Source organism: Carcharodon carcharias, chromosome 6 (assembly GCF_017639515.1).
Source record: "Carcharodon carcharias isolate sCarCar2 chromosome 6, sCarCar2.pri, whole genome shotgun sequence".
In the NCBI taxonomy this organism is placed as follows: domain Eukaryota; kingdom Metazoa; phylum Chordata; class Chondrichthyes; order Lamniformes; family Lamnidae; genus Carcharodon; species Carcharodon carcharias.
Window position 1 is genome coordinate 45,908,579 of NC_054472.1, and position 26,871 is coordinate 45,935,449.

Consider the following 26,871-nt stretch of genomic DNA (forward strand, 5'->3'; position numbering starts at 1 on the left):
GTCTGTGTGTGTGGGGGTGGGTAGGGGTGTGGGGGGTAGGGGTGGGAGGGAGGGGGGGGGACTTAACTGAATTAAAGGCAGCTAGTCTGAAGACTTTGATGTACCAGAAGATAAGCTAGGTTTGAAATGTTAAGTAGGTAAACATGGGAGAAGTTTTAGAATGTAAGGTGTAAAGGGGGCATTTGCATTTTTAAATATCAGATTAGCTTGAATTCAAAAGAGGGGGTGAAATGTTTTGCCTAGTCAGGAGAAGTTAAGAAATGGTGTGGTTATTTTTCCAAAAGATTACTGGAAAATTGGTACTTTGATGGATTTTTATTATTAGAGAGGTAAAGTCCAAAGACATAGTGAAACAATGGGAGTTTGCATTCAGAGGAAAATATGTATAAATGAAAGAAGGCTATGTGTAAGGGCAGGTATTCTAAGATCTAATAAGTGTGAAAAGCCTCCAGCATCTAAGCCTCAAGCTGCCGTCTACCAGGAACTGAAGCTGAGAAAACCTCACTTTGAATTCGACTGTCCAGGGTATTGTGTGTTACTTTGCCTGGGTCTTTTAAATTCAATGGGTAGAATTTTCACCTCAGTGGGCAGGCGCGCTCCCGACCTGCTCGAGCATCAAATGACGCACATTGACATCAGGCAAGCGTCCCGACGTCAACATGCAGTCGCATGATGTTTTGGTCAGCAGGAATCGGCAGCAGAGCCGCTGACAATTAAAAGGCCTATTAAGACCATTAAATTATCATTTAAATTAAATTTTTCGCTGCCCGTCCAATGTAAGGTTGGTAGGCAGGCAAAAAGGCCAAGCGACCCCTGCACTTTTAAGGAAACCTCACCCAGGGTGGGATGAGGTTTCCTAAAGCAAATAAAAATTTTTTAAAAATTAAAAATTCAATTAATACCACGTGCCTGCTCATGTGGCAGAGTTACATGAGGGGACATGTGTTGTAACATTTTAAATTTTTTTAGTATTTTTTTTCTAAAACTTTTTGTCTCCCTGAGGCAGCTCTATGCCTCAGGGAGATTATGACGTGCGCACTCACGTGCATGTGCAAAGGTCATGCTCGCCCCGCTCGCACTCCCTGCCCACCGCACAGGCAGCACGGAGCACTCTCGCTCGTGTTTCACACTGGGCAGGCCTTAATTGGCCCACCAGCTTGAAATCACCTTCTTGCCTTGATCCCGGACGGCGGTCAGCTTCCTGACTACCCCTGGCGAGCCCGCCCGACAAGTGCAAAATTCTACCCTATATGTCTTACTGTTGCCCTAACAAGTGTAACTGGGGTTTAGATTAATTTGGGGATTTAGAAGTTATCATAGTAGTAATTTGTAGATGTACGTATGTGCTTAAAATAATTTCTTCTATTAATAAAGGTTTAATTTAATTTTGTAAGAAACCTATAAAATTTGGTGAACTTTTTACTGAACTCAAAGCCCGCATCTTGAAATATATACAAATTGCAAAACCCTGGCGGCAGTTGTTTCAAGTTTCCCTTTGGAATTTGAGCAGCTTGGCATTTATCATCCGCTTGCCATAACATTACGGTGCCATTTGCTAGCCTTCAAAGAGGATCTTAAAATAAAGATAGTTTTTTTTATTCTTTCGTGGGATACAGGGTATCACAGGCAAGACCAACATTTATTTCACAGCCTTAATTGCCCTTGGGAAGGTGGGAGAGAGTCACTTTCTTCAACAACTGCAGTCTAAGTGGTGAAGGTACACCTTCAATTCTGTGTATATATATATATATATATATATATAAAAATATATATAAATATGTGCAATTCTGGTCGCCACATTACCAGGAGGATATGGAGACATTGGAGAGGGTGCAGAGGAGGTTTACCAGGATGCTGCCTGGTCTAGAGGTTATTAGCTATGAGGAGAGGTTGGAGAAACTCGGATTGTTCTCACTAGAGCGACGGAGATTGAAGGGCGACTTGATAGAAGTTTACAAAATTATGAGTGGCATGGACACAGTAGATAGTCAGAAGCTTTTTCCCAGGGTGGAAGAGTCAATTACTAGGGGACATAGATTTAAGATGAGAGGAGACAACTTTAGAGATGTGCGGGGCAAGATTTTTACGCAAAGGGTAGTGAGTGTCTGGAATTCGATGCCAGAGGAGGTGGTGGAAGCAGGTACGATAGTGGTGTTTAAGAGGCAGCTTGACAAATACAAGAATAGGATGGGAATAGAGGGATACGGACCCCGGAAATGCAAAATGTTTTAATTTGATGGGCAATATGATCGGCACAGGCTTGGAGGGCCGAAGGGCCTGTTCCTGTGCTGTAATTTTCTTTGTTCTTTGTTCTTTATTAGAACTAAGGGTTGACAAGTCCCCAGGACCTGATGGACTTCATACTAGGATCTTATGAGTGGCTGCAGAAATAGTAGATACATTGCTTAGAATTTTTCAAAATTCACTCAATTCTGGAAAGGTACCATTAGATTGGAAAATAGCAAATGTAACTCCTCTATTCAAGAAAGGAGGGAGACAGAAAGCAGAAAACTATAGGCCAGTTAGCCTTACATCTGCCGTAGAGAAAATGCTAAAATCTATTATTGAGGAGATTATAGCAGGGCACTTTGAAAATCTGAATGCAATCAGGCATTGTCAACATGGTTTTGTGAAAGGGAAATTATGTATAACTAATTTATTAAAATCATTTGAGAAAGGAACAAACAATTTGGATAAAGGAGAATGTGTAGATGAGCTGTAGGTCAATTTCCAAAAGGCATTTGATAATGTACCATTTCAAATGTTACCACACAATCAGAGCTCATAATGTAGGGGGCAACACATTAGCACGGACAGAGGATTGGTTAGCTAACAGAAGCATAGAGTAGGGATAAATGGATCATTTTTGGCAGGCTGTAACTAATGGAGTGCCATAGGGATCAGTGCTGGACCCTAAATTATTTACAATCTATATCAATGACTTGGATGAAGGTATCGAACGTATGGCTGTTAAATTTGTTGATGACACAAGGATAGGTAGGAGAGTAAGTTGTGAAGAGAATATAAGATGTTTACAAAGGGATACAGATAGGTATCTCAAAAATTTGAGCAACAGGTGATTCATGCTGCTACTATGCAATGTTGATTCTGCAATTAGACAACATTTGCTAAATAATCCTCAGTATGCTAAGAATTATGCTGACAACCAATTTAAAATTGTCAATTGGGTGTGCAGTGTGGTGCATAAGTGTGCAGTGGAAGCTACATATAGTAATATGCATGGCCCTGTTCTTTGCAGACAGAAAGAAAGTGTACACACACTGTGCCTGTTTCAGCTAAGAAGAATAAGTGATAGCCATTCGCTGACTCATTTCTCAGGGCAATGCCTTGACCAATCAGGGTCAAGCTGCCTGGTTTAAATTTCGAATGATGCTTGGCAGTTAATCACCATGAATTGCTGCATTCTCCTTGGCAACGCCTCTACCAATCAGAGTCCACTTGCCAACCAATCAGCACTCTCTTCTCATACTGGAAAATTGTTGTTTTCCCCTTGTACTGGTATTCTTGCAAAGTGTCCTGATGAGTGTAAGATGAAAAGCTTTGACATGTCTCTTTTTCCAGCAAAGCTCTTCCTTTGAACTTGCAATAATACTGCACTTTGTCCCTGCATAGTTATTACCTACAGAATAATCAGTGGCTGGACTGGTCAAAGGTAGGAGTTTGGACGACTTTTTGTACAGCACTGATGCCCACCCATTGTATAATGCTGCACCAAGCATCCATTGCCATTTTCTTCCCACAAACCTAAGGAAAGCTGCCAAGCACCAGTGGTAATTTCACCAGGAGCATTCCAAAAAAGTTACACTGACCATGGCGCACACACCCTCGCAAGATATGCCAGGGTAAATGCTCATAAATACGGGGGTGAAAGGGCAAAGTCCAGTCAGCTGTTGAATCAGAAATTTAGGCATTGAATTTTTCTTTATTTTTATTATGTATCTGTTAGAAAGGCATGCTTTATATCAAAAATAACTTTATTTATTGGGCTGAAACCACTGATTCAATTTTGAAAGACTGAAAACAGCACTTCAGTGACTTAAAACAGCAGCTTCTAAGACGGCTGAACATTTGCATAACTGTGCCTTACAAATTCCAAAGCCATTAAAAAGAGTCAGGCTGCCTAGAAGAAGCTATTAAAGACAATCACCTTAGAGGAATGTGAATGCATCCATCTCCTGACCCACTCACAAAACACGCAGACAGCTCCTGCATTCAACTGGGGGTTGGGGGTGGCAGCACCTGTATTCAACTGGGGGTTGGGAGTTGGGAGGGGGCATGCCATTAGACACAATCACTTTGGACAATGGAAACTGGCTGAGATAAGAACTCATCCAGCCATAATCTAATCACATCCAAACCATGGACCTGGAATGAACTTGCTATGACATGTTTGGGTAACTGATCAGTTGATGAGAGGGGTCATGTGATGTGCCAGTTAAGGAACTGTTTAAGAAACTGTTTTTCTCCAAGTCAGAGAACAAAAGGAGAACAGAAGAAGCAGGATCCGGAGTGAGTACTATCTTTTTCTCTATCTCCATCCATCCTGCATGCATGCTCAAGCCCTGCCTATTGTCTGACCATTCTCACACCACAGGTGGCATTTTATGAATCAACACAGTGGCTGCTGGCTCCAAAAGAAAAGGTAAAAATTGTGCATCAACATCTTTAAATCGTTTCGATTCAGAATCCAGAAAGACCATTGAGCCCAGTCTGAAACCATCCAAGTTATCAATCCACTAGTTCCATGTACCACTGATTTTTATTGGACTTTTAAACTCCTCAACCTGTCCTCCACTTTGTAACTTACTTTTGTGCGTGTATTTGAATCCTCGAATGCATGTGTGTGAGTCAGTCTTATTTTTATTTAGATCAGGTGTTAAATACAATAAATCCTATTATTTTCTTTGAAAGCTTACTACTGTGACTTTTACAGTCACAGCATGTGAACAGTTAAACACTCACTGAATTGGCAAGCATATCTGTTCAAAAAACCTGGAAAAAGAGGGCAGCCGGTTTATCTCTCCTCACCTGGCCTTAACAGTATCAGAAATGATGGTATGCCAGTCACAGCTAGACAGATAGTTTTAACTATACTGTTTTCAAAGAGGACAACCGAGAAATTGCAGTTAAAACACATTGTTAATCTTTTGTATATTTTCAGCACATTTAACTTATCTTACGTTTGGTGCAATTTTACAGAAGGTAATTACAGTGCTCACCTCCCTTGAATTAGCCTAGTTAACTCCATGCGTATTCCCAGAACATCAGGATGTTTTTCTATGTTAAAGGTGCTATATAAATTCAAGTTGCTGCTATTGTTGACTGATGCAGTATTGGCTGGGGATAGGGAAACAGAGACCCTCTAATGTGAATGTATGTGTGCCTGATGCTGAGATATTTGACAGCGTCAATTTGAAATAGTAAAGATATACATAATTTAGTATATGAATTCAGTGTGCACCCTCAGTGTTTTGATATTTATTACAGCCAACAGCTTATACAATCTTCAGCAGATAAAAATCAAAATGTGTACTCTCTAAATCAATCCCGAATCCTAAACATTTGCAGATGTATGAACACTGTATAAAGTACAATCAGTTAATGGCAGAAACTAAGAAACAAAACCACAACAACTTCAAGAATGACTGGTGTCAGCTAAAAATGAATTATACTCCAGATTGCATAGTATTTTCAACTCTCACATGTTTCTGATATATTCTGCGATATGAGGATAGTGAATGAACTGAATAAGCTGTGATGATTTACAAGAGCGATTCAAGGTCCCAAGATCTGACACAAAAGAAAGATGTGCCTTTATTGTATATAGGTTGATGCTGTGTGATCTATACAGCTTTCTTCTTATTGGACCTTTTATAGAGGTTTGGTACATCTGAGCGGCTTACAAGGCCATTTCAGAGGGCAGTTAAGACTTTGTTTTCTGTGATTCAGGTGTCACGTGTAGACAAGGTAGGGTAAGGAAAGAAGACTTCCTTCCTGTGAAGGACATTAGTGAACATCTGAAGAACAGCTCTGTGGAGAATGGCAGCATAGTTTAGGAGCTAGTGGACTAGTAATCCAGAGGCCTGGACTAATGCTTTGGAGATAAATTCAATTCCATTACAGCAGTTGGGTAGTGTAAATTCAGTTAATTAAATAAATATGGAATACGAGTAATGGGGTCCATGAAACTAATAGATATTCACTAATATAAAAGCAAAATAATGTGGATGCTGGAAATCTGAAATAAAAACAGAAAATGCTGGAAAAGCTCAGCAGGTCTGGCAGCATCTGTGGAGAGAGAAATGGGGTTAACATTTAGAGTCCGTATGACTCTTCTTCAGAGCTAATCTATAGTTAAGTAGGAGTAAGGGAAAAATAAAAGCAAGGGTCCATATTCTATTTAATTAAGATATGTCTGGGGAGCTCAGTCCCAGTATTTGCACATCCTGTGCTATGTGGGAAATCCTAGATGCTCCTCGCAGTCTGGATGACCATGTGTGCAGCAGGTGCCTCCAACTGGAGTAACTCAAGCTCCGGGTTTTGGAGCTTGAGTGGCAGCTGGGGGCATATTGGTGCATTCACGATGCTGAGAGATTCGTTGAAAGCACGTTTCAGGATGTGGTCACCCCGCAGCTTAAGGAAGTGCATGCGGAGTGGGAATGGGTGACCGCCAGACAGAAGGGGGCCAGGTAGGTAGTGAGGGAATCCCCCAAGTGCTTGCAAACCGTTTTTCGCCCTTGGAAAATGGTGAGAGTGATGGTTCCTCTGTGGAGGCCAAACAAAGCCAAGGCTATAGCACTGTGGATGGTCCAAGTGCTCAGGGCAGGAGAAGTGTGGAAGGGCAAAATGGTAGGGGATTCGTTAGCGAGGGGAATAGACAGTCACTTCTGCGGCCATAGACGTGACTCCAGGGTGGTATGTTGCTTCCCGGGTGCCAGGGTCAAGGATGTTATGGAACGGCTGCAGGACATTCTGAAGGAGGACGGTGAATAGCCAAAGGTCGTGGTCCATGTTGGGACCAATGACATAGGAAGAAAGAAGAATGATTTCCTACAAGCGGACTTTAGGGAGTTAGGTAGGAAATTGAAAAGCAGGACTTCAAAAGTAGTAATCTCCGGATTACTCCTGCCACGCAGTAGTGAGTAAAGGAACAGAAGGATAGAGCAGATTAATGCATGGCTGGAGAGATGGTGCAGGAGGGAGGGCTTCAGATTCCTGGGGCATTGGGACCATTTCTGGTGGAGGTGGGACCTGTACAAGTTGGGCAGGTTACATCTGAACAGGAACAGGACCAACATCCTTGCAGGGAGATTTGCAAATGCTGTTAGGGCGGAATTAAACTAAATTGGCTGGGGGATGGGATACTGAAAAGTAGTTCAGAGGGGAGAGAAGCTGAAATGGAATTAGAAGTTAAAACGCTAGTAAGTGAGTCTGGAGGGCAGAGGAAACATAGGCTAGATCAGGAATAATTGAGTTTCGCAAGGCTAAATGGAATATATTTTAATGCAAGGAACCTGAGGAATAAGAACAGTTGAGCTGAGGGCGCAGATAGGCACGAGGGAGTATGATATCATAGCTATGACTGAGACTGGGCTAAAAGGTCAGGATTGGCAGCTCAACATTCTTGGTTACAGGGTACTCAGGCAAGATACAGAGGGGGATAGCAGAGGAGGGGAGTTGCAATATTGATCAAGAAATCAATTATAGCAGTGAGGACGGATGATATCTTGGAAGGATCATCAAATGAAGCCATATGGGTAGAAATGAAAAACGCAAAAGGGGCAAACACGTTGTTGGGTGTGTACTATATGCCCTCAAACAGTCAGGGAGAGATAGTTCTGGAATCCGCATTATAGGAAGGATGTGATGGCACTAGAGAGAGTGCAGAGGGGATTTACCAGAATGTTGACTGGGCTGGAGAGTTTTAGTTACGAGGAGAGATTGGATAGACTGAGGTTATTTTCCTTGGAGCAGAGGAGATTGAGGGGGGACATGATTGAGATGTTTAAAGTTTTGAAGGGCATAGATAGGGTAGACAGGAAGGAACTTTTCCCCTTGGTGGAGGGATCAATAACCAGGGGGCATAGATTTAAGGTAAGAGGTTTAGAGGGGACATGAGGAAGAATTTTTTCACCAAGTGGGTGGTGGGAATCAAACTCACTGCTTCAAAGGCTGGTAGAGGCAGAAACCCTCATAACAATTAAGAAGTATTTGGATGTGCACTTGCGATGCCATGGCATAAAAGGTTATGGGCCGAGTGCTGGAAAGTGGGATTATAATAGTTAGGTACTTGTTTGACCGGTGCAGAATTGATGGGCCCAAGGGCCTTTTGCTGTGCTGTAAACCTCTATGACTCTATAGCTGTATAAAATGCTGGTTAGGCCACAATTGGAGTACTGCGTGCAGTTCTGGTCACCACATTATAGGAAGGATGTGATTGCACTGGAGGGGGTGCAGAAGAGATTTACCAGGGATGCTGCCTGGGCTGGAGGGCCTGAAGTATAAGGAAAGACTGGATAGGCTGGGGCTGTTTCCCTTAGAGCAACGAAGGTTGAGAGGGAACCTGATAGAGGAATATAAGATTATGAGGGGCATAGATAGGGTGGATAGGAAGGCACTTTTCCATTAGTAGAGGGGTCAATAACCAGGGGTCATAGATTTAAGCTAAGAGGTGGAAGGCTAAGAGGGGAGTTGAGAAACCTTTTCACCCAGAAGGTGGTGGGAGTCTGGAACTCACTGCTTGAACTCACGGTGGTAGAGTCAGAAACTCTCATAACATTTAAGAAGTATTTAGGTATTCACTTGCATTGCCATAGTCGCCAGGGCTATGGGCCAAGTGCTGAAAAATGGGATTAGTGTAGTCAGATCTCCGTTGACCAGCGTGGACACAATGGGCCGAATGGCCTCCTTCTGTGGTGTAGACATCTATGAGTCCATAACTCTGGTTCAACGAAGAGTGCAGAGGGTACGGCAGGTGCAGCTGTAAACTGCAGGAGGATATCAATGGACTGGTCAGGTGGGCAGAGTAGTGGCAAATGGCATTCAACCCAGAAAAGTGTAAGGTAATGCACTTGTCCTCAGCCCAATAATCTTCAGCTGCCTCATCAATGACCTTCCTTCCATCATAAGGTCAGAAGTGGGGATGTTCGCACAATATTCAGCCCCATTTGCAACTCCTCAGAAACATAAGCAGTCCATGTCCAAATGCAGCAGGACCTGGATAATATCCAGGCTTATGCTGACAATATTCGCACCACACAAGTGCCAGGCAATGACCATCTGCAACAAGGGAGAATCTAACCGTCGTTCCTTAACATTCAATGGCATTACCATCACTGAATCTCCCACTACCAACATCCTAAGGGTTACCATTGACCAGAAACTGAACTGGACTAGCCATATAAACACTGTGGCTACAAAAGCAAGTAAGAGACTAGGAATCCTGCGACGAGTAACTCACCTCCTGACTCTCCAAAGCCTATCCACCATCCACAAGGCACAAGTCAGGAGTGTGATGGAATACTCCCCACTAGCCTGGATGAGTGCAGCTCCCATAACATTCAAGAAGCTTGGCACCATCCAGGACAAAGCAGCCAACTTGATTGGCACCACATCCACAAGCACAGTGGCAGCAGTTTGTACCACCTACAAGATGCACTGCAGGAATTCACCAAGGCTCCTGAGACAGCACCTTTGAAACCCATGACCACTACCGTCTAGAAGAACAAGGGCAGCAGATAGGTGGGAACAGCACCGCCTGGAAGTTGCCCTCCAAGTCACTCACCATCCTGACTTGGAGATATATCGCTGCTCTTTTACAGTTGCTGGGTCAAAATCCTGGAACTCCCTTCCTAACAGCACTGTGGGAGTACTTATACCACATGGACTGTAGCAGTTCAAGAAGGCAACTCACCACCACTTTCTCAAGGACACCTAGGGGTGGGCAATAAATGCTGGCCCAGTCAGCGAAGCCCACATCCCGTGAATGAAGAAAAAATACATTGAAGATGCAAGATGCCATAAGATGCATGGTAGTTTAGATTCTGTGTACATGGTACTTTCAACGTTATTGATCCCCCTCAAGCTTCAATTCTGATGTGAAATCCTTTTCACATGTGGCTTATGAAGTTCTGTAATATGCATGATAGACTTATCCTCATGAGTGTACTTCTTTAGCTTTCAAAATTATCACACCAGTCTCATTAACCAGAAGTTAAACTGGATAAGGCCATATCACAACAACAGTTAAGAACACTATCCAGGTTACAGTAAACTGCTTCGTTGGTGCCCCTACTAGTGAAATCAACGTCCATCTCTTCTGCTTCCAGCAAACTGTGATTGCAGTATGCACACCAAGGTTACTTTATCAACAACTCCCAGCTCTGTGATGTCAACCATTGAGAAGAGCAAGAGCAACCATGTCATGGATCTACCGTCACCTTTAAGCTCTTCTCCAAGTCACACACTAAGACATATTTTTTGTTGTTCTTTCATTGGCACTGGGTCAAAATATGGTAATTCCCTTATAGTACCACAAGGCCTGGAGAAGACCGAAGAGAAATCCCACCACCACCTCAGGCTAACTAGGGATGGATATTAAATAGGGCATTGGTAGTATCTTCCAAATCCTGAAAATCAAAACAATTTACCAGTTCATTCACTTTTCACACAAATTTTCAGATGTTGAAGTGGGGCAGTACCTGCCTATTTGGAAAATATTTGCAAAAAATCCCTTGAGATTATTAGAAGAGTAGAAATTTCACCCAGTTTCCTAACCAACATTAAGCCATCAGCCAATACCACCAAATACAGATTACTTACTTCCAATGCTGACTGTGGTACCTTGCTGTGTACAAATTGGCTGCTGCTTTTACCAGTAAAACAGTGACTACAAAGCAAAATGCATGTCATTGGTTGTGGAGTACTTTGGGAATGATCTGAGGATGTGAAAGGCACTGTACGGCGAGATTATTTGTTTCTTTTGCTTTCAGCACAGATTAATAATTCAGATGCATCCATTTACAGTAAATGAATGGATAGAAAATCAAGCTGCAGCAAGGTAGTTCTGAGATCGCCTGATTCAAAAAACAACCCCATAATTTAGATATCTGTGCAAGAGTAATTGTGTGATTTAGCGCTAATAGGATGGAGCAACACTTGCATGTAGTACATCCCTAGAAATCACAGCCTTCACTACCCACATAAGCCATTCCCAGGTTGTGGAACCAACCTGTGTGTTAATATTGTAGGAAGCATTTAAACGACTAAATGGATAATGGACAATCCATCAGATATCGTTTATTCACACTAGAAGAAAAAACAATGGCAAATTTCTGCTTCCTGCTCTGAGAGATCACATGCCAGGTTACCTTCCAAAGCAAGACAGCAAGTAACAGGAAAATAAGGATTCCCACAAAAAGGCTGATGGCGATGATCCATCCCACAACGTAACCACGAGGCTCCATATTGTGCAAGGCTTCAAACACCATCTAGATGAAAGGGAAAGCTGTGTTAATGGGATTCAGAGACACCAACTGGCAAAACATTAAGATGGCATCACACGTGGTGCCAATAAATTCTCAAGACACTTCAATTTGACTGTGCTGCTATGAGAGAAACACGTTTTATGTAACATCCATATGCCATCTTTCAAAACTGTCAATCATGTAACCAACTTGCAACTTCTTCAGATTTTATCAGCAGCTCAAATCATTCCTCTTGTGTGTGTCAACCATGGCACATGATGGAAACTTGTTGCTGAATCAAAAGGTTGCTTCTGCAAGTCCTACTTGAGCACACAAATCAAGCCACGAGTGAGTGCTGCACTGTTAGATGTGCTGTCTTTTGCACAAGATCTGAAACCAAGGGTGGATGTAAAAGATCCTATGGTATTATTTGGAAGAACAATGGAGTAATCTGCTGTGTGCAGGCCAATATTTATTCCTCAGCCAACATCACAAAAAATAGATTATTTGGTCATTATCAAATTAATTACCATGTTTCTTACATTACAACAGTGACTAGCTTCAAAAGCACATCATTGGCTGCAAATCCAGTGGTTATGAAAGGCACTATATAAATACAAGTCATTCTATCCTTTAATTTTTTCCATTGTATAGTAAAAATGATAAATTCTCTTGTAGAACAATTGATGAATTAATAAAAGGTTCAGTTACATTACTGGTGTAGACAATCATACTTGCAACTGAATATTCATTGTCTCCAACATTCTGAAACTGGACAGGACACAAAGCCTGATTTTTCCTCAGGGGCTGAATTTAAAATGGGCCATGATTACAGTGGATTCTGCCCATTTGTACTGCCATTTAACTTTCACTTTGGGGGAACATGGAATAATCTACCGCCTGGTTCCTCCGGCAAGGTTAAGGGGCCATTTTGGGTTGAGTTACTGGGCTTCCCCAAAAATTCTGCTTTTCATATAAATGAACCACCTAAGTGGTCCACCAGCCCATTGAGAGCTACTTTGAGTCCCATTGAGGTCTTTTTAAAGGCACCAGGCCTTAGGTAATCAATCCCGGGGAGGGGACTGATTAACCAGTCTTGAAGACAACATAGCTCCTTTGGAGACAAAGGTTTCAAAAAACTAATTTTTCTTAGAAAGGGAAGTGGGTGTTATTTATTCTTTCATGGGAAGCAGGTGTTGCTGGCAAGGGCAGCATTTGTTGTCCATCCGTAATTGCTCTTGAGAGGATGGCGGTGAGCTGCCTTCGTGAACCGTCCAACTGTTGCAGGTACATCCACAGTGCCGCTGGGAACGATACACAGGCAGAGAAATTGTGGGTTGCTTCACCTTACATCTCTTAAATACAGTGACAGCCACAAGGCTGGAAGAAAATGTCCATGTTGGCACACGTTATAGAACAGAATAACAAAAGCACAGAGGACCAGTCCTGAAAATAATCACCATCTTGTCCAATTTCCCAGTCCTCTTTAAAACCTTATTTTTCTTATATATCAACTTTATACCTCAAAGACTCAAAGGGTACAATTTTACAGGGCCACACCACCACCCCACCTCATCCCCCAGAGCAGGCAGGAGGGCTGTACAATTGAATGCAATGCCAGTGTGCCATGCCAGCAGCTACCTGCCTCCACTGGTATTTTACCAGTGGCCAGGGTGCCCCTCCAATTGAACCCCTTAAATTGCCAATTAATGTCCACATTGCCAATTAATGCCACATAAGGGCCTCTTCCTGCCACCACCAGTATTATACCAGTGGTGGGTGGTGTGAAATTTGGTGGATTTTTTGTGGGTTGTGGAGGGAGGTGCCACCTGTTTGGGCACCCTGTGCCAAATAAACACCACCTTCCCCCACCCCCACATTACTCCCCCTGTTGGTGTGCTCTCTCCCCTCACAGATGTCCTGAACCCGGAGCCCCCAACCCCTCACTGGGGCCTGCCAGCCTGTCCCCAGCAAACCCCCGGTTTGGATGAAAGGTCACAACCTCAAATGTTAACTCTGTTTCTCTCCCCACAGTTGCTGCCAGACCTCCTGAGTATTTCCAGCATTTTCCACTTTTATTTAACCCTAGACTTGCCAGGGTCTCTAGATCCTAGCTCTTTGCGGTTGAGGATGTCTGGAGTCCCAGCAGCGGCCAGCAGTCCTGGTGGCGGTGTTCGCACTAAACAGCTATTTGATTGGCCGGCAGCTCTCGGAGGCAGGACTGACTCACTCCCACGTGGGGCAGAAGTCTCACTCTGAGCCAATTAATGGCCCAACAGCTGTAAGCTCGCTGTGGGGCAACCCTGCCAAGCGGAAGGAGAATTGCCCCTGAATTCTCAGTAACAGGTGCAAGGCCACCACCTTAACATAAACCTCTAGCCATAGAGTCATAACAGCACAGAAGGAAGCCATTCAGCCTATCAAGTCCATGTCAGTTCTCTATAGAGCAGTCCAATCAGTCCCATTCCCCCATTCCATTCCCACAGCTCTGCAAGTTTATTTCTCTCAAATGTCCATCCAATTCCCTTTTGAAATCATTCAGCATTTCCACTTCCACCATCCTCATAGGCAGCAAGTTCCAGGTCATGACCAGTTGCTGGGTAAAGAAGTTCTTCCTCACATTCCCCCTGCATCTATTGCCCAAAACCTTAAATCTGTGTCCTCTAGTCCTTGTGCCATCAGTGAATGGGAACAGCTTTTCCTTGTCTACCTTATCTAAACCTGTCATAATCGTGTACCCTTCTATCTAATCTCCCCTCAATCTCCTTTGCTCCAAGGAGAACAGCCCCAACTTCTCCAACCTGACCTTGTAGCTAAAATCCCCCATCCCTGGAACCATTATGGTGAATTTCCTCTGTACCTTCTCAAGGAATCTCACATCCTTAGTGAAATATGGTGACTAAAACAGTATGCAACACTCTCATTGTAGCCCAATCAGCATAACTTCCCTGCTTTTGTACCCAATATTTCTACTTATGAAGTAAAAGATTCAATATGCTTTGCTAACTGCTCTTTCAATATGTCCTGCCACCTTAAAAGGTCGCTGCACATGAGCCCTCAGGCCCCTCTCTCCCTGTATGCTCTTTAGGATTGTGCCATTAGGTCTATATTGCCTTTCCTCATCCCCTTTGCCAGAATGCATTACCTCACACATCTCCACTTGGGCTCCCTTTTATGTTAATTGCCATTCTAATATCATAGTCTCTCTTGCCAGTCAAATTTTACTCTTCCCTTCCCCTGTCAACTTACTGTATTCTCACTTAAAGAATTCACCTGACATGCATCATTCACCCTCTTTTTTGTTTCATCATATTCTCTATCTACCTTGTCATCTATGGAGCCCTGGTATTGGTTCCTCAACCTTTCCTCATTGTCGAAACATATCTCGCCTGCACCCAAAACATTTCTTCCTTAACGATCAACCATTATTTCATTACAGATTTTCCTGTTGAACTTTGGTTCCATTCTACCCTGGCTAGATCTCCTCTCATCCCACTGAAGTTGGCCCTCTTCCAATTTAGAAGTTCTACTTTAGATTGTTCCTTGCTCTTCTCCATTACTCATCTAAATCTTATGATATGATGATCACTCTTACCCAAATGCTTCCCCTCAGATACTTGTCCACGTGGCTACTTCATTCCCTAGCACCAGATCCAGCAATGTCTCCATCCTAGTTGTTCTGAGGAAATACTGATCAGGAAGCTCTCCTGAACATACCATTCACCCTTTAATCTAACATTAGTTATCCAAATATCAATGGGGATAAAGTCCCTCAATATCACCTCTTGATAATTCTTGCATATCTCTATGCTTTTCCTTCAAATCTGCTCCTCTATCTTTCTCACTAGTTGGAGGCCTATAGAATATCTCTAGTAGTGTGATCACACCTTTCTTGCCTCTCAACTCTAACCAAATGGATCCTGTCCTTGTTCCCACAAGGCCATCCTCTTTTTCCAACTCTACAAGGTCTTCCCTTCTTTCCTTCCTTATCTTTTTTGAAGACTTTGGGCTGGATTTTCATCCTTGAGGTGAGTAGCGGGAGTCGGGAAAATCCCTGGCTTGGCCCACCCACCTCGGGAGAAAGTGCCAGCAAGGATGGGATTTTCACTGTGGGAGGATGGGTGTGGGCTGCAGATGGTCCAGCCAACCTGGGAAAATGTTCGGATGCAGCCACAGGGATTGCCGGGTGCCGAGGTGGGCTATTTAAAAGGCTTGCCTCAGTGCAAGGTTACAGGGAAAAGGCTGGAAATTGGCACCAAGTTAAAATGCTCAGAGACCCAGTGCAGACACGATAGGCTGAATGGCCTCTTCTATACCATAACAATTCTGTGCTGTGGGAATTTGCTCCAGCTGTAATAAAAACACACAAAACACACAGGCCTTCCAGCCCTCACTCCTCACATCCCCTCACCCCCAACACACTCTCCATGCCCCATCCATGACACCTCATACTCCCACCACACCCTATGGTCCCTCTTGTCCCCTGTGCCAAGACATGACCTCAAACAACTCCTATGGCCCCTCATGCCAAAATGTGGTCCCAAACAAACCCTACAGCCCCTCATACCCTCCATGCCAAGGTATGCCCTGCTTAACAATCCCTATTTATCATGCCACCATGCCAAGCTATTGCACTTCCACCCACTATACATTGTATCAAACCAATGAACCCTATAGTGACAGCAGGATATTTAACAAATTATTTTTAAAAATGTCATTCATTGATAACTTTTCACTTAAAAAAACTTTTATTGACCAATAAAAGTGTCAATTATCCAATGCCTTTAAAGTATCCATAGCAGAAACTGAAAGCACTTCAACTCTACTTTTTTTTGGAAATAAGCATTGTTTTTTTCCCTGGGCTCAGGTTTTTCAATAGGCTAATGAATTTCTGGGCTCTCAGCTATGCCTCATTATGTGTCCTTGGCTAAGAGACCAGAAATCCATTAGCCTGCTGAAAGACCTGAGCCCCAGGGGAAACATTGCTTGATTGACAGCTCTGGCTCTCTGATCTATGCTGCCAATTTCACAATGTTTATTTTCATTAGATAAAAAGGTTTCAACTGTTTTCAGTTCCTACTATTGATATTTTAAAGGGTCTGGACAATTGACACTTTTATTGGGCTGTAATAAAAAGAAATTTTTATTAGGAAAGTGAAAAGTTATCAATGAATAACTGTTTTCTAAAAGCTTTTTTTTTAACCCATCCTACTGACATTATCAGGTTCATTTGTTCTATACAGAGCCTAGTAGGTGGATGGGCATGAAAGTGCCATAATGGGGCATAGGGGCATGAAAGACCATAGGGGTTTTTTGAGGGCAGAGTATGCCTGGGTATGAGGGGCCATAAGGGGTGGTGAGGGCATAACTTAGCATGGGGGCATAAAGAGAACCTTTTGAACTTACATTTCAAAAGGTTCCCTCATGGAAACTGTAGTTCATGACACCTCTTAGGTGCCTTGAAGCACAACTCTTTGAAAAGCTAGTCTGACCCCCTGAAAACTGCGGACGACTAAGAGATGCCTATTCCTGCAATACAGCCAACTAGGTCGGGGGCATAGCATGTGAGCTTGCGACCCAAACCAGACTGCACCCTTAAAAGACACTCCTGAAAATCAGAAAACCCGGGAATGGGTTTGGGAATGCTGAAATAGGGACCCACCTGCCATTTTTAAAGGGCTTCTGAGTCACCCTGACTCAGCAAAAATCCAGCCCTTTGAATCCTTGAATATTAAGTGCCCAATCCTCAACGTTTTGCAGCCATGTTGCTGTTATTGCCCCACACTGTATTTCCACATGTATTTTGTGTTTGTCGCTCACTGACCTGATTTACCACACTATGAGTATTTATATACATGCATCCTAAATCTGTGTTTGTATTCCTCACTGTCCTTCTTAATCTGCTCAACTCTAATATACTACTTCCTTGTCTAGTGCTATTCAACACTTTCAATCCTTTATGAACCTTATTCCTATTTTCTACTTCTATATGGTGATATTACAGACTCTGCTTCTCCTTCTGATTCTAGTTGCACAGTCAATAACAAAAATCATTCTAGGGATGTGGGTGTTACTGGCAAGTCTGGCATTTATTACTTGATTGTTCTAATTGCTCTGATTGAATAGCTTGTTTGGCCACTTTATAGGGCCATTAAGAGTCAACCATTAGTGAAGGACGAGTTACAAAATGGATGGGAAGTGTTGTTTCCTTAAGGAATTTCATGAACCAATTGGGTTCCTACAAGAATGCTCTGCATAAATTAATTTCTCCAAGCAACTCCCTTTTTTCTTTGGTGATTATCTCAAATGTATGATCTCTAGTTACCTTTCATAATTTCAAATTCTGAACATCTCTATTTCATCTCCACTCACACTTTGCTCTAATAAAGGAGCCCCAATTTGTCCACTCTCTCCTCATAACCAAATGCTCTCATCTCTGGTATCACCTTAGTCACTTAAATCCCTAGATTTAACTTTCTAATTAGAGATGAAAATAGCCAGATGGACATTAAAAATAGCCACTACTATCTCAGAAAAAAAATCTATATCATTACTTTTATTTATTTAATGCTGTTTAACAACATTCTTCAACGTGCATTTCTGAGTGCTCATGTCCCAGTGAGCAGTTATGTGCTGGTAACAGTTAACCTCTGACTTCTAATTTCTACACAAGATTTAGGCAGCTTCTTGCACATGCAAAGGTCACTTCTTAGTTATTCCAGACACTGGGGATCTGTTAAGTGTCAACAGTTATGACCAGTAAGCGTGACACAGATTGTAATCTCATTTGAACATAAATATTTAAACTCACATGACTCAACACACTTGCATTTGTGAACAGAGCTGGCAGTCCAGGTTCACTCTCACTTTCCTATTCTCACCCCCACTCTGAGTATGTTGAACTTAATAATAACAACTTATATTTATATAGTGCCTTGAATGTAGTAAAAACATCCCAAGGCATTTCACAGGAGCATTATCATACAAACATTCACACCAAGCCATAGAGAGATATAAGGACAGGTGACCAAAAACCTGATCAAAGAGGTAGGTTATAAGCAGCAACCTAAAGTAAGAGATTGAGGTAGAGAGTTGGAAAGGTTTAGGGAGGGAATTCTAGAGCTTATGGCCTAAGCAGCTGAAAGTACAACTGCGAATGGTAGAATGATGAACATCAGGGACGTGCAAGAGGTCAGAATTGCAGGAGCGCAGAGACCTTAGATAGTTGTAGGGCTGGAGGGGGCAACAAAAATAAAAGGTGGGAGAGGTGACAGAGGGAATTAAGCACAAGGGTGAGAATTTTAAAATGAGGTGTTGCCATAAGAAGCATAGTTTTAGTCCCTCAGATATATTATTATTTGTTGACAATTTGTGCACATAAAGAGACACATGGGTCTTCTGATCTGTACCTGATTGTCAATCATTTAAATTAAGTTTCACCCTTGCTCAATTACAGTATTCATGCCTCTGAGTCAGAGGTTGTGGGTTTATGCTCCACTTCAAAGATATGAGCAAATAATCTAGGTTGACAAGAGATTTGTTGGTTTTTATACAAGAGATTGAACTGAGGTCTTGTATTGTCTCTCAGATAAATATTAAAAAAACCTCATGGCACTGTTCAAAGAAGAGTGGTGTGCTGGGCGATAATTAACCCTCAACCAATATAACTAAAATAGATTATTGAGGCAATCATCTCATGGCATTATTGTGGGATATTCCTACATCTATTGCCTGCTACTTTTTTCTACATGACAACAGTGATTAAATTTAAAAAAGAAATACTTTTTCAAATTTGTTCTCAGGATGCGGTGGCATTGGCAAGGCTGCATTTATTGTCCATTGCTAGTTGCCTTGAAAGGTTGGTGATGGGCCACCACCTTGACAGTGATTGCTTTCATTGCGAATGGCTTTCTAGGCAACTTCAAAGGTTATTAAGAATCAGACACACAGTGTGGGAATAAGCAATGTGTAGGTCAGACCTGAACGACATTGGTTAACCAGTGGGTTTGCACAATGATTTGGTAATTGTTTATGGTGTTAGCCTAAAAGTTACAAGGTTTATTGAACTCAGTTTCACAACTTTCCCGAGTGATTTCATACTTGGGGCCTCTGGGTTGTTAATACAGTACCATAACTACTCAGTTGCTCTAACCCTATTTCATACTTCAACAACACATTTCAAAATTTACAGCATGGCACAAATGAAGGGCAATATTTTATGGTGCTCCTATGGGAAATTCTGGAATTCCCAACTAACACTTTGTGGTTGCACCATCACCATAAGGTCTGTAGTGGCTCAAATAGAAAGAACACCCACCAACATCATTACAGGGCAACAAGGGATGGGTAACAAATAACAGCCTTGCCAATGCCACTCACATTCCATGAAAAGAATACAATAAGCTCTACAAGGGGATGCACAGCACGGAACACCAACCAAGAAATCAGAACCACTTGGCCATAATTTTCCAAGACGTACTCCCTGGAAAAGTGACTCCCTACTGGAAGTATCAGATTGTGTCACTGCCCCATCTCTCACAAGTGACAAATACACAGTTGAAAGACACAGACTTGATTCCTAGTCTGTGGTATACTAGGCAATGTCTTTAAGACTAATGTTGTGGGGGGAGGGGAGCGAGGACGGGTAGCTACAATTAGCCACAGCAGACTACGCGAGGGAGGGGGAGAGAATCTACTATGGTATCAAGCAACCTGTGCGCGACAGAATGTGTGCAGAGGACAGCATTGGAAGTGGCTGTGCTGTCCCTAGTGTGACACTGACTATCCAGATGCACACATGAAAATGGCATCTTGGACAAGGGATGACAAGGGTGATTGTGCCTGTGGAATCTTGGGCCGGTAAGAGTCAATGACAAGGAAGCAGAGTGGAGAAAATGGGCGAAAGAAAGGGGAATAAAAGCTTCTGCCTTTAGTGTTGTTATTTTGCATTTGTCTAAAATAGGCATCAGCATTGCATGGACTATACCATGTGTCAGAATTCATCCAAGGTGGCTGAAGTCCCTCCGCCAGTCTCGAAAGTGGAAGGCGACTGCACTTCAGCTAGTAGCAGAACAGAGGCAGAACAGCTGCCAGCTCTATCATCAGACTCAATAGTGCAATGGGGAGTTGTGGCCATTGCTGAGGCTACAGGTACAAGTAGGGATAACTGATGAAATAGCTGTGGTGCCCTCAAAGAGGGGTAACTGGGTTTGGGGACATTGGGAATAGTGTAGGTTGCCATGAGACCCAGCCGATGCCAAAGCTGTGGGGGCATCCATTGCCGCCGGGGGGGATTCTTCCATGGGCCATGCAGTGCTCAAAAAGTAGGGCCACCCCCTGGAGATTTCACCCAGCGGCCACCCACATGGTGGCAGGATCCCCAGATGCAGCCAAAATGCCTGAGGAGACAGATAATGGGACTTAATTGGCTACTTAAGTGGCTCAACTGGGCTCCAGGTGGGCTGCTAATCTGCCAAACTTCATACCATTGGTACTGTTCCATTTTGCCATCCTTCCACCTCCTAGCCCATCTCCAACTTCTTGATAAAATTCCAGTCATGGAGTGTGATAGGTGTGCCTTCACATCAATTATTCCAAACACAGCAGAATCCGCCTGAATAATCAGACTTCCTAACTGAGATAGAGGGAAAATGGGGTGATGGATTAGCTTGGCCAACTGCAATATTAAGATTGGAAAAGAAAGACTATCATTTATATAATGCTTTTCATGAACACCAACACCTCAAAGCATTTTAAAGTCAATGAGGTACATTTGAAGTGTAGTCACCTTTGTAATGTAGGAAATGTGGCAGCCAATTTGCACACAGCAAGCTCCCACAAATGGCACACGATAATGACCGGATTTTTTTTTTAATTGAGGGATAGATGTTGATCAGAGATAACCCAACCACTGCTCTTCTCCAAAATAGTGCCATGATATACTTTATGTGGAGCTAAGCCAGACAGGACTTCAGTTTAACATCTCATCTGAAAAACAGCACCTTCAACAGTGCAGCATGCTCTGAGTGCTGCACTGAAGTGTCAGCTTTGATTTTTGCTCAAGTCCTGGAGTGGGACTTGAACTCACAAGCTTCTGCCTCACAGATAAATGTATTAGGAGCTGAGCCACAGCTGACACTGATGAAGAGTACAGACATTTCTGAGGAAGCAAAAATGTGATTTAGCCCCCAAAAAATGAATGCTGGCCATAATTACAACACCAGATCTTAAAGGGCATTATACTTAACTGAATTAAAGCAAACCAGATGGATGGAGCAAAAATAGAGGAGGGTAGATAGTGCAAGGCTTCCTTATCAGAGATATGCCACAACATCATAGCTCCAATTCTTTACCCTGGTTCTGCATCTAACTGGGTTCTACACAGGTGTCCCTGCCTTGCTCTGAAGTTTGGAAAGATATTCATGTGAGATTTGTATACAGGCAATTAGTTTGTGTGTTTAGTATGTCTGATAACCAGGTATGGCTTCCAGTTATTCAGATGTTGAATATTTTGAATGTATAAAAAAGAACCAGGTAGCTGATAGCTGGAGATGAAGAGGGTAGTGCCCAGGAACTTGCTAGGATCCCTTCCTGGGCCTGCTGCCCAGACTAACAGGGAGAACAATGTGAACACACAGGGCTAGGGCAGAGGTTGCAGTTAGTATAACAAGAGCAACTGTGCTCAAACTCAACCTGCACAAAAGTTTCAAGGAGGGAGGATGCAGCCTCCTGTGATCACAACACATGTACTGTGTTTTACAATTGTGTTAATAGCTGGAACAACAGCAGCTGAGCCCTTCAGCCTGGGACGCTGATCCAGCACATGTGCTGATTCGGATACATATAAAATATCAAAGGTATTGATGCTCGCCAGCTTTGCTGCTGACAAACTTTGTTAGTTCAGCAAAAATTACTAGAAAGGGATTTTATAACCAACAGCTCTGAAACAAATTGAATTATTTACATCAAATCCACCTCAACTAAATTAGCGTAGAAGACGGGTTGAGAGAATAATAAAACTGCTAATGCAAGGAAAGCGCATTTCCATGCACCACCTCAGCAGTCCTCGCTAAAATATAATTTAACATAACACCAAACAGAGTGAGTTTGTAGGAAATAGCGATTAGTAAACTGCTGGGGGTCATTCCAAACCAGTAATCAAATGAGGTCAAACGACTGGAGTGAAAATAAGTTGTTTATATCCCTTAACTAAACCACTTCTTATATATGTCAGCTAATCAGGAGATATCGGCAGGGGAAAGAGATGAGTTTTAAGAAAGGTCTTAAAAATAGGAGAGGCAGGTTGAGAAAAAGAAGATTAGAAATTGTTAAAGACACAGCTATCAAAAATGAAGCAAATGGATTTGGAGTTGCACAAAAACCCAGAGTTGGAGGAACAAAGTTTTCAGAGGGCTGACAGGGCAGGAGATGTTAAGAGATAGGGAGTGGCAAGACCATAATGTGATTTGAACAAAATGATGGGAATTTTAAATTTGAGCCATGGGAGGATTCTGAGCCAACATGGATTAAACAGCAACACTGGTTAAATGGGACTTGGTGCAGAATAGGTGATGGGTAACAATGTTTTGGATGAGCTAAAGTCTATTGAGGGTGAAGAATGTGAGGCAGACTATGAAAGACTTAAAAGTCGAGTCTGGAGATGAAAAGGCTTGGGTGAAGGTTTCAGCAAAAGATGGACTAAGGCAGGGAAGGAGTGAGGTTATGAAGATGGAAATAGACAGTCATTTTGATGGAAAGATATAGGGTCAGAAGCTCAGTTCAAGATCAACTAGACTGCCAAGGCTGGTTCAACCAGAGACAGAGGCCTGAATTTTCTCTCACGGGTCAGGAGCACAGAGTTGGGATAATTCCCAACTCCGCAAACCCAACCTGAGAGAAAGTGCCTCAGAGCTTTGAATTTTCGCCAGGCGGAGGGGGTGGTAAAAATGGGAGGCATGATCACCTCCTCTGGAAAGAATTCGGAAGCTGCCAGGTGCGGAGGTGGGCTGGGGCAAGGCCAGTCTCTGTGCTCCAGCACTTTGTCGAATCTATGAGAAAAATAAATGAAGCAAAAAACAATCCTCCAGCCCTCAGCACACAGCCCCCCCGCCACACACATGCCCCATCCATACCAACTCATGCCAACCCATGTCCTTCTACCCAGACCCCATTGCCCCTCATACTCTTCATGCCAACCTATGCTCCTCTAACTAACCTAATGGTCCCTCATACTATCCATGTCAACCTAAGCCCCTCTACCCACCACCATGGCCACCATATCCTCCATACCAATCTATACCCCCTACCCACCCCAATTAGCCCTTTGCACCCACTATTCCAACTTAGTGCCAACTCATGCCAACCCATGTACCCACACCCACCATCCTTTGCCCTTATAACCTCCATACCAACTCACCAAGTATCCACTATGGAAGGACCTCAGGACCCATACTGGGATTAAACAAAGTTCTTAAATGTCTGTTAATTAATTTAGTATTTCAAAAAAAACACTCTAATTGATAAAAAAAAACATTCACTACATTTCACTTCCTTTAATCCTTTATAAAATCAAGCAGCTGTATTCATAGTCATATTTCAAAGACTTTATAAGACTTTGGAGCTATCAATCAAACTGTGAACTGATTCTGCCACCACCTCCCCCCCCACAGTGATGATAGCTTGTTAAATAGTCATCCAGCACTAATCCTATAATGACAGTCCTCAGGCTAATGTCAACAGACAAAGTGAAATAGCAAGCACTGATTTTTTTTAACACTGCAGGTCTTTTTTCAAATATGTAAGGGCAGGAGATTTAAATCTCTTGACAACTTAACAGGTCCCTTTGGTAGCTCCCTTTGACAGTTCTCCTGACAGTTCCAATGAGTTTGACAGTTCCAACGAGTTTATATACTTTTTAAGCACATTCACGTCTAATTATAAAAATCCCAAAGGGCACTTGACCTTTCCCAGAGGTGTCCCAGGGACATATCGAAAAAGATACCTCTCCAAAAGGGTACTCTATCTCTCCAAAGAACTCCAGTAAGTTTAGTCCTTCTCCTACCAAATCTAAAGTGCACAAGACTTGTTTTGGATATCCCATTAACAAAAATCAGATCTGACCGAGGGGCGGTTGCCTCCATGAACCACGGATGTGCTATTTAGAACCCGCCCCCAAATCCCCCACCCACGAAAATGGTGGTGGCTGGGTTCGGGCACGGAACTTCTGGATTCGTGCCTCCACAGCCATTTTTGCTAAAATGGAGATCTGAAAATTCAGACCTGACTAAGGAGGAAGATGGCTTCAGCCTACACAATGCTTAACAGGAGGAAAGTATATCACATCGGGATTGGATGTGGGACCAAAACTGAAGCTGATGGATGGAGCAAGGCAGGTAATGGATAGTGGAGCTTGGTATCGTTAGCGTATATATTGAAACTGACCCTATGTTCTTGGATGATGTGAAATTGATTAGGGCCCTTCAGTGCTGTGGCACGGGTGGAAGTCTGCTCAGAGGGATTCAAACATGGAGTTGTAAGAAAGATAGCTAAGTGGGAGGTGACAACACATTCATGATTTTGTACAGGGCAGGCAGGAGATGGGGCAGTGGTTTGCAAGAACAGAAGAATTTAGATGTTTTGAGGGGCTGATGGTTTTGAAAGAGAAAGGGGTAATTTACAATGTCAGCAAGAATGGGAGCCAAGATATAAAGTTGGGTGAAGTAAAAACAGAAAAAGCTGAAAAAACTTAGCATCTGACAGATTTTGTGGAGAGAGAAACAGAGTTAATGCTTCGAGTCCGTTTGACTCTTCCTCAGGGAAGCTCCAAAGAGTCATATGGACTTTAAAGGCTAACTCTGTTTCTCACTCTACAGATGCTGTCAAACCTGCTGAGTTTTTCCAGCTTTTTCTGTTTTGATTTTAGATTTCCAGCAACAGCAGCATTTTGTTTTTATTTTTTAATGTTAGGTGGTCAGCCAGAAATACTTGGAATGGGGCCAAGTGGACTGAAGATGGGTCTAATGGACAAGTCGAGATGGAGTGGGCAGGAGGGGAGATAGGACAAAAATGAGACAAAGATATAGGTTTAGGTTAGGGCAGGGGGAGAAGTTTGGGTTTGCTGACCATGGGGAAATGGGGTTACAACAGAGGCCGCTGCTCAATCTCAGTACCCCATTTGTGAAACACACTGACTGAAATGTTTATGTGGCATCAGAGCAACAAAGATAACATATGAATATGTTATGTCACCCTCGGCGACACAGACCGCTCCTGAAATGTCAACTCGGCTCAGTGGTATCACTCCTCCCTCTGGCATAACAAGGCCCCAGAGAGGACTGATAAAAAACAGATCTGCTGAACTTCGCTCCACGCCATTGCTGTGACTTAGAATAAACACACCACTCACCTCCTCTCCATTCAAGATAGGCTCATTATTAATCTCCACCCTAATAACCGTGACTAACAGCAGGCATACCACTTGCCTTTATTTTGCCAATGTGGTCAAGGTCAGCCATACAAGCAAGCATAACTAGAATTCATAAAATGATATAGCACAGAAGGAATCCATTCAGCCCATCGTGCTTATTCAGTTCTTTGGTAGAGGTTACAGATTAATCCTATTCCTCTGCTCTATCCCTACAGCCCTGTCATGTTTTTTTCCTTTAAGTATTTATCCAATTCCCCTTTGAAACTTACTATTGAATCTGGCTCCACCACCCTTTCAGGGAGTGCATTCCAGACTTCAACAACTAGCTGAATAAAACAATGGGTAACATTTATGCCCTTCCCCAAGATGAGTTTGGAGGTGGGTGGGAGGGTGATGGGGGAGGGGTCCCCATTGCCTTCCCGTTCCCGTCCTGATGCCAGTTGAGGCCCTTAAGGAGGCGGTGGCGTAGTGGTATTGTCACTGGACTGGCATTCCAGAGACCCAGGGTAATGCTCTGGGGACGTGGGTTTGAATCCCACTACGGCAGATGGTAAAATTTGAATTCAATAAGAATCTGGAATTAAAAATCCGATGATGACCATGAAACCATTGTTGATTGATGTAAAAATCCATCTGGTTCACTAATCCCCTTTAGGGAAGGAAATCTGCTGACCTTACCTGGTCTGGCCTACATATGACTCCAGACCCACAGCAATGTGGTTGACTCTTAAAATGCCCTTTGTACAAGGGCAATTAGAGATGGCCAATAAATGCTGGCCTAGTCAGCGATGCCCACATCTCATGAATGAATACATTTTTAAAAAGTGTGCAATTAATGCCCACTTAAGGGCCTCATCCCACTGCTGGGTTGAGGCAGACGCATGCAGGAAGCAAACATGCTTTGTGAGCTCCCGGAGGGGGTCCCTCTCACCTGATTGAGGAATCCAGCAGTGGGAAGGG

At 43.0% G+C, this 26,871-nt stretch overlaps 1 protein-coding gene across 1 annotated transcript in view; it reads right to left on the reverse strand.

Annotated features, from left to right (window-relative positions):
- Positions 1 to 26,871, reverse strand: part of itga9 (integrin, alpha 9) — a 570,745-nt gene that overhangs the window by 20,997 nt on the left and 522,877 nt on the right. Inside the window, exon 27 of the mRNA XM_041190128.1 lies at positions 11,391 to 11,510. Within this exon, the coding sequence (XP_041046062.1) occupies positions 11,391 to 11,510 (120 nt within the window). The remainder of the gene's footprint in view (positions 1 to 11,390; positions 11,511 to 26,871) is intronic.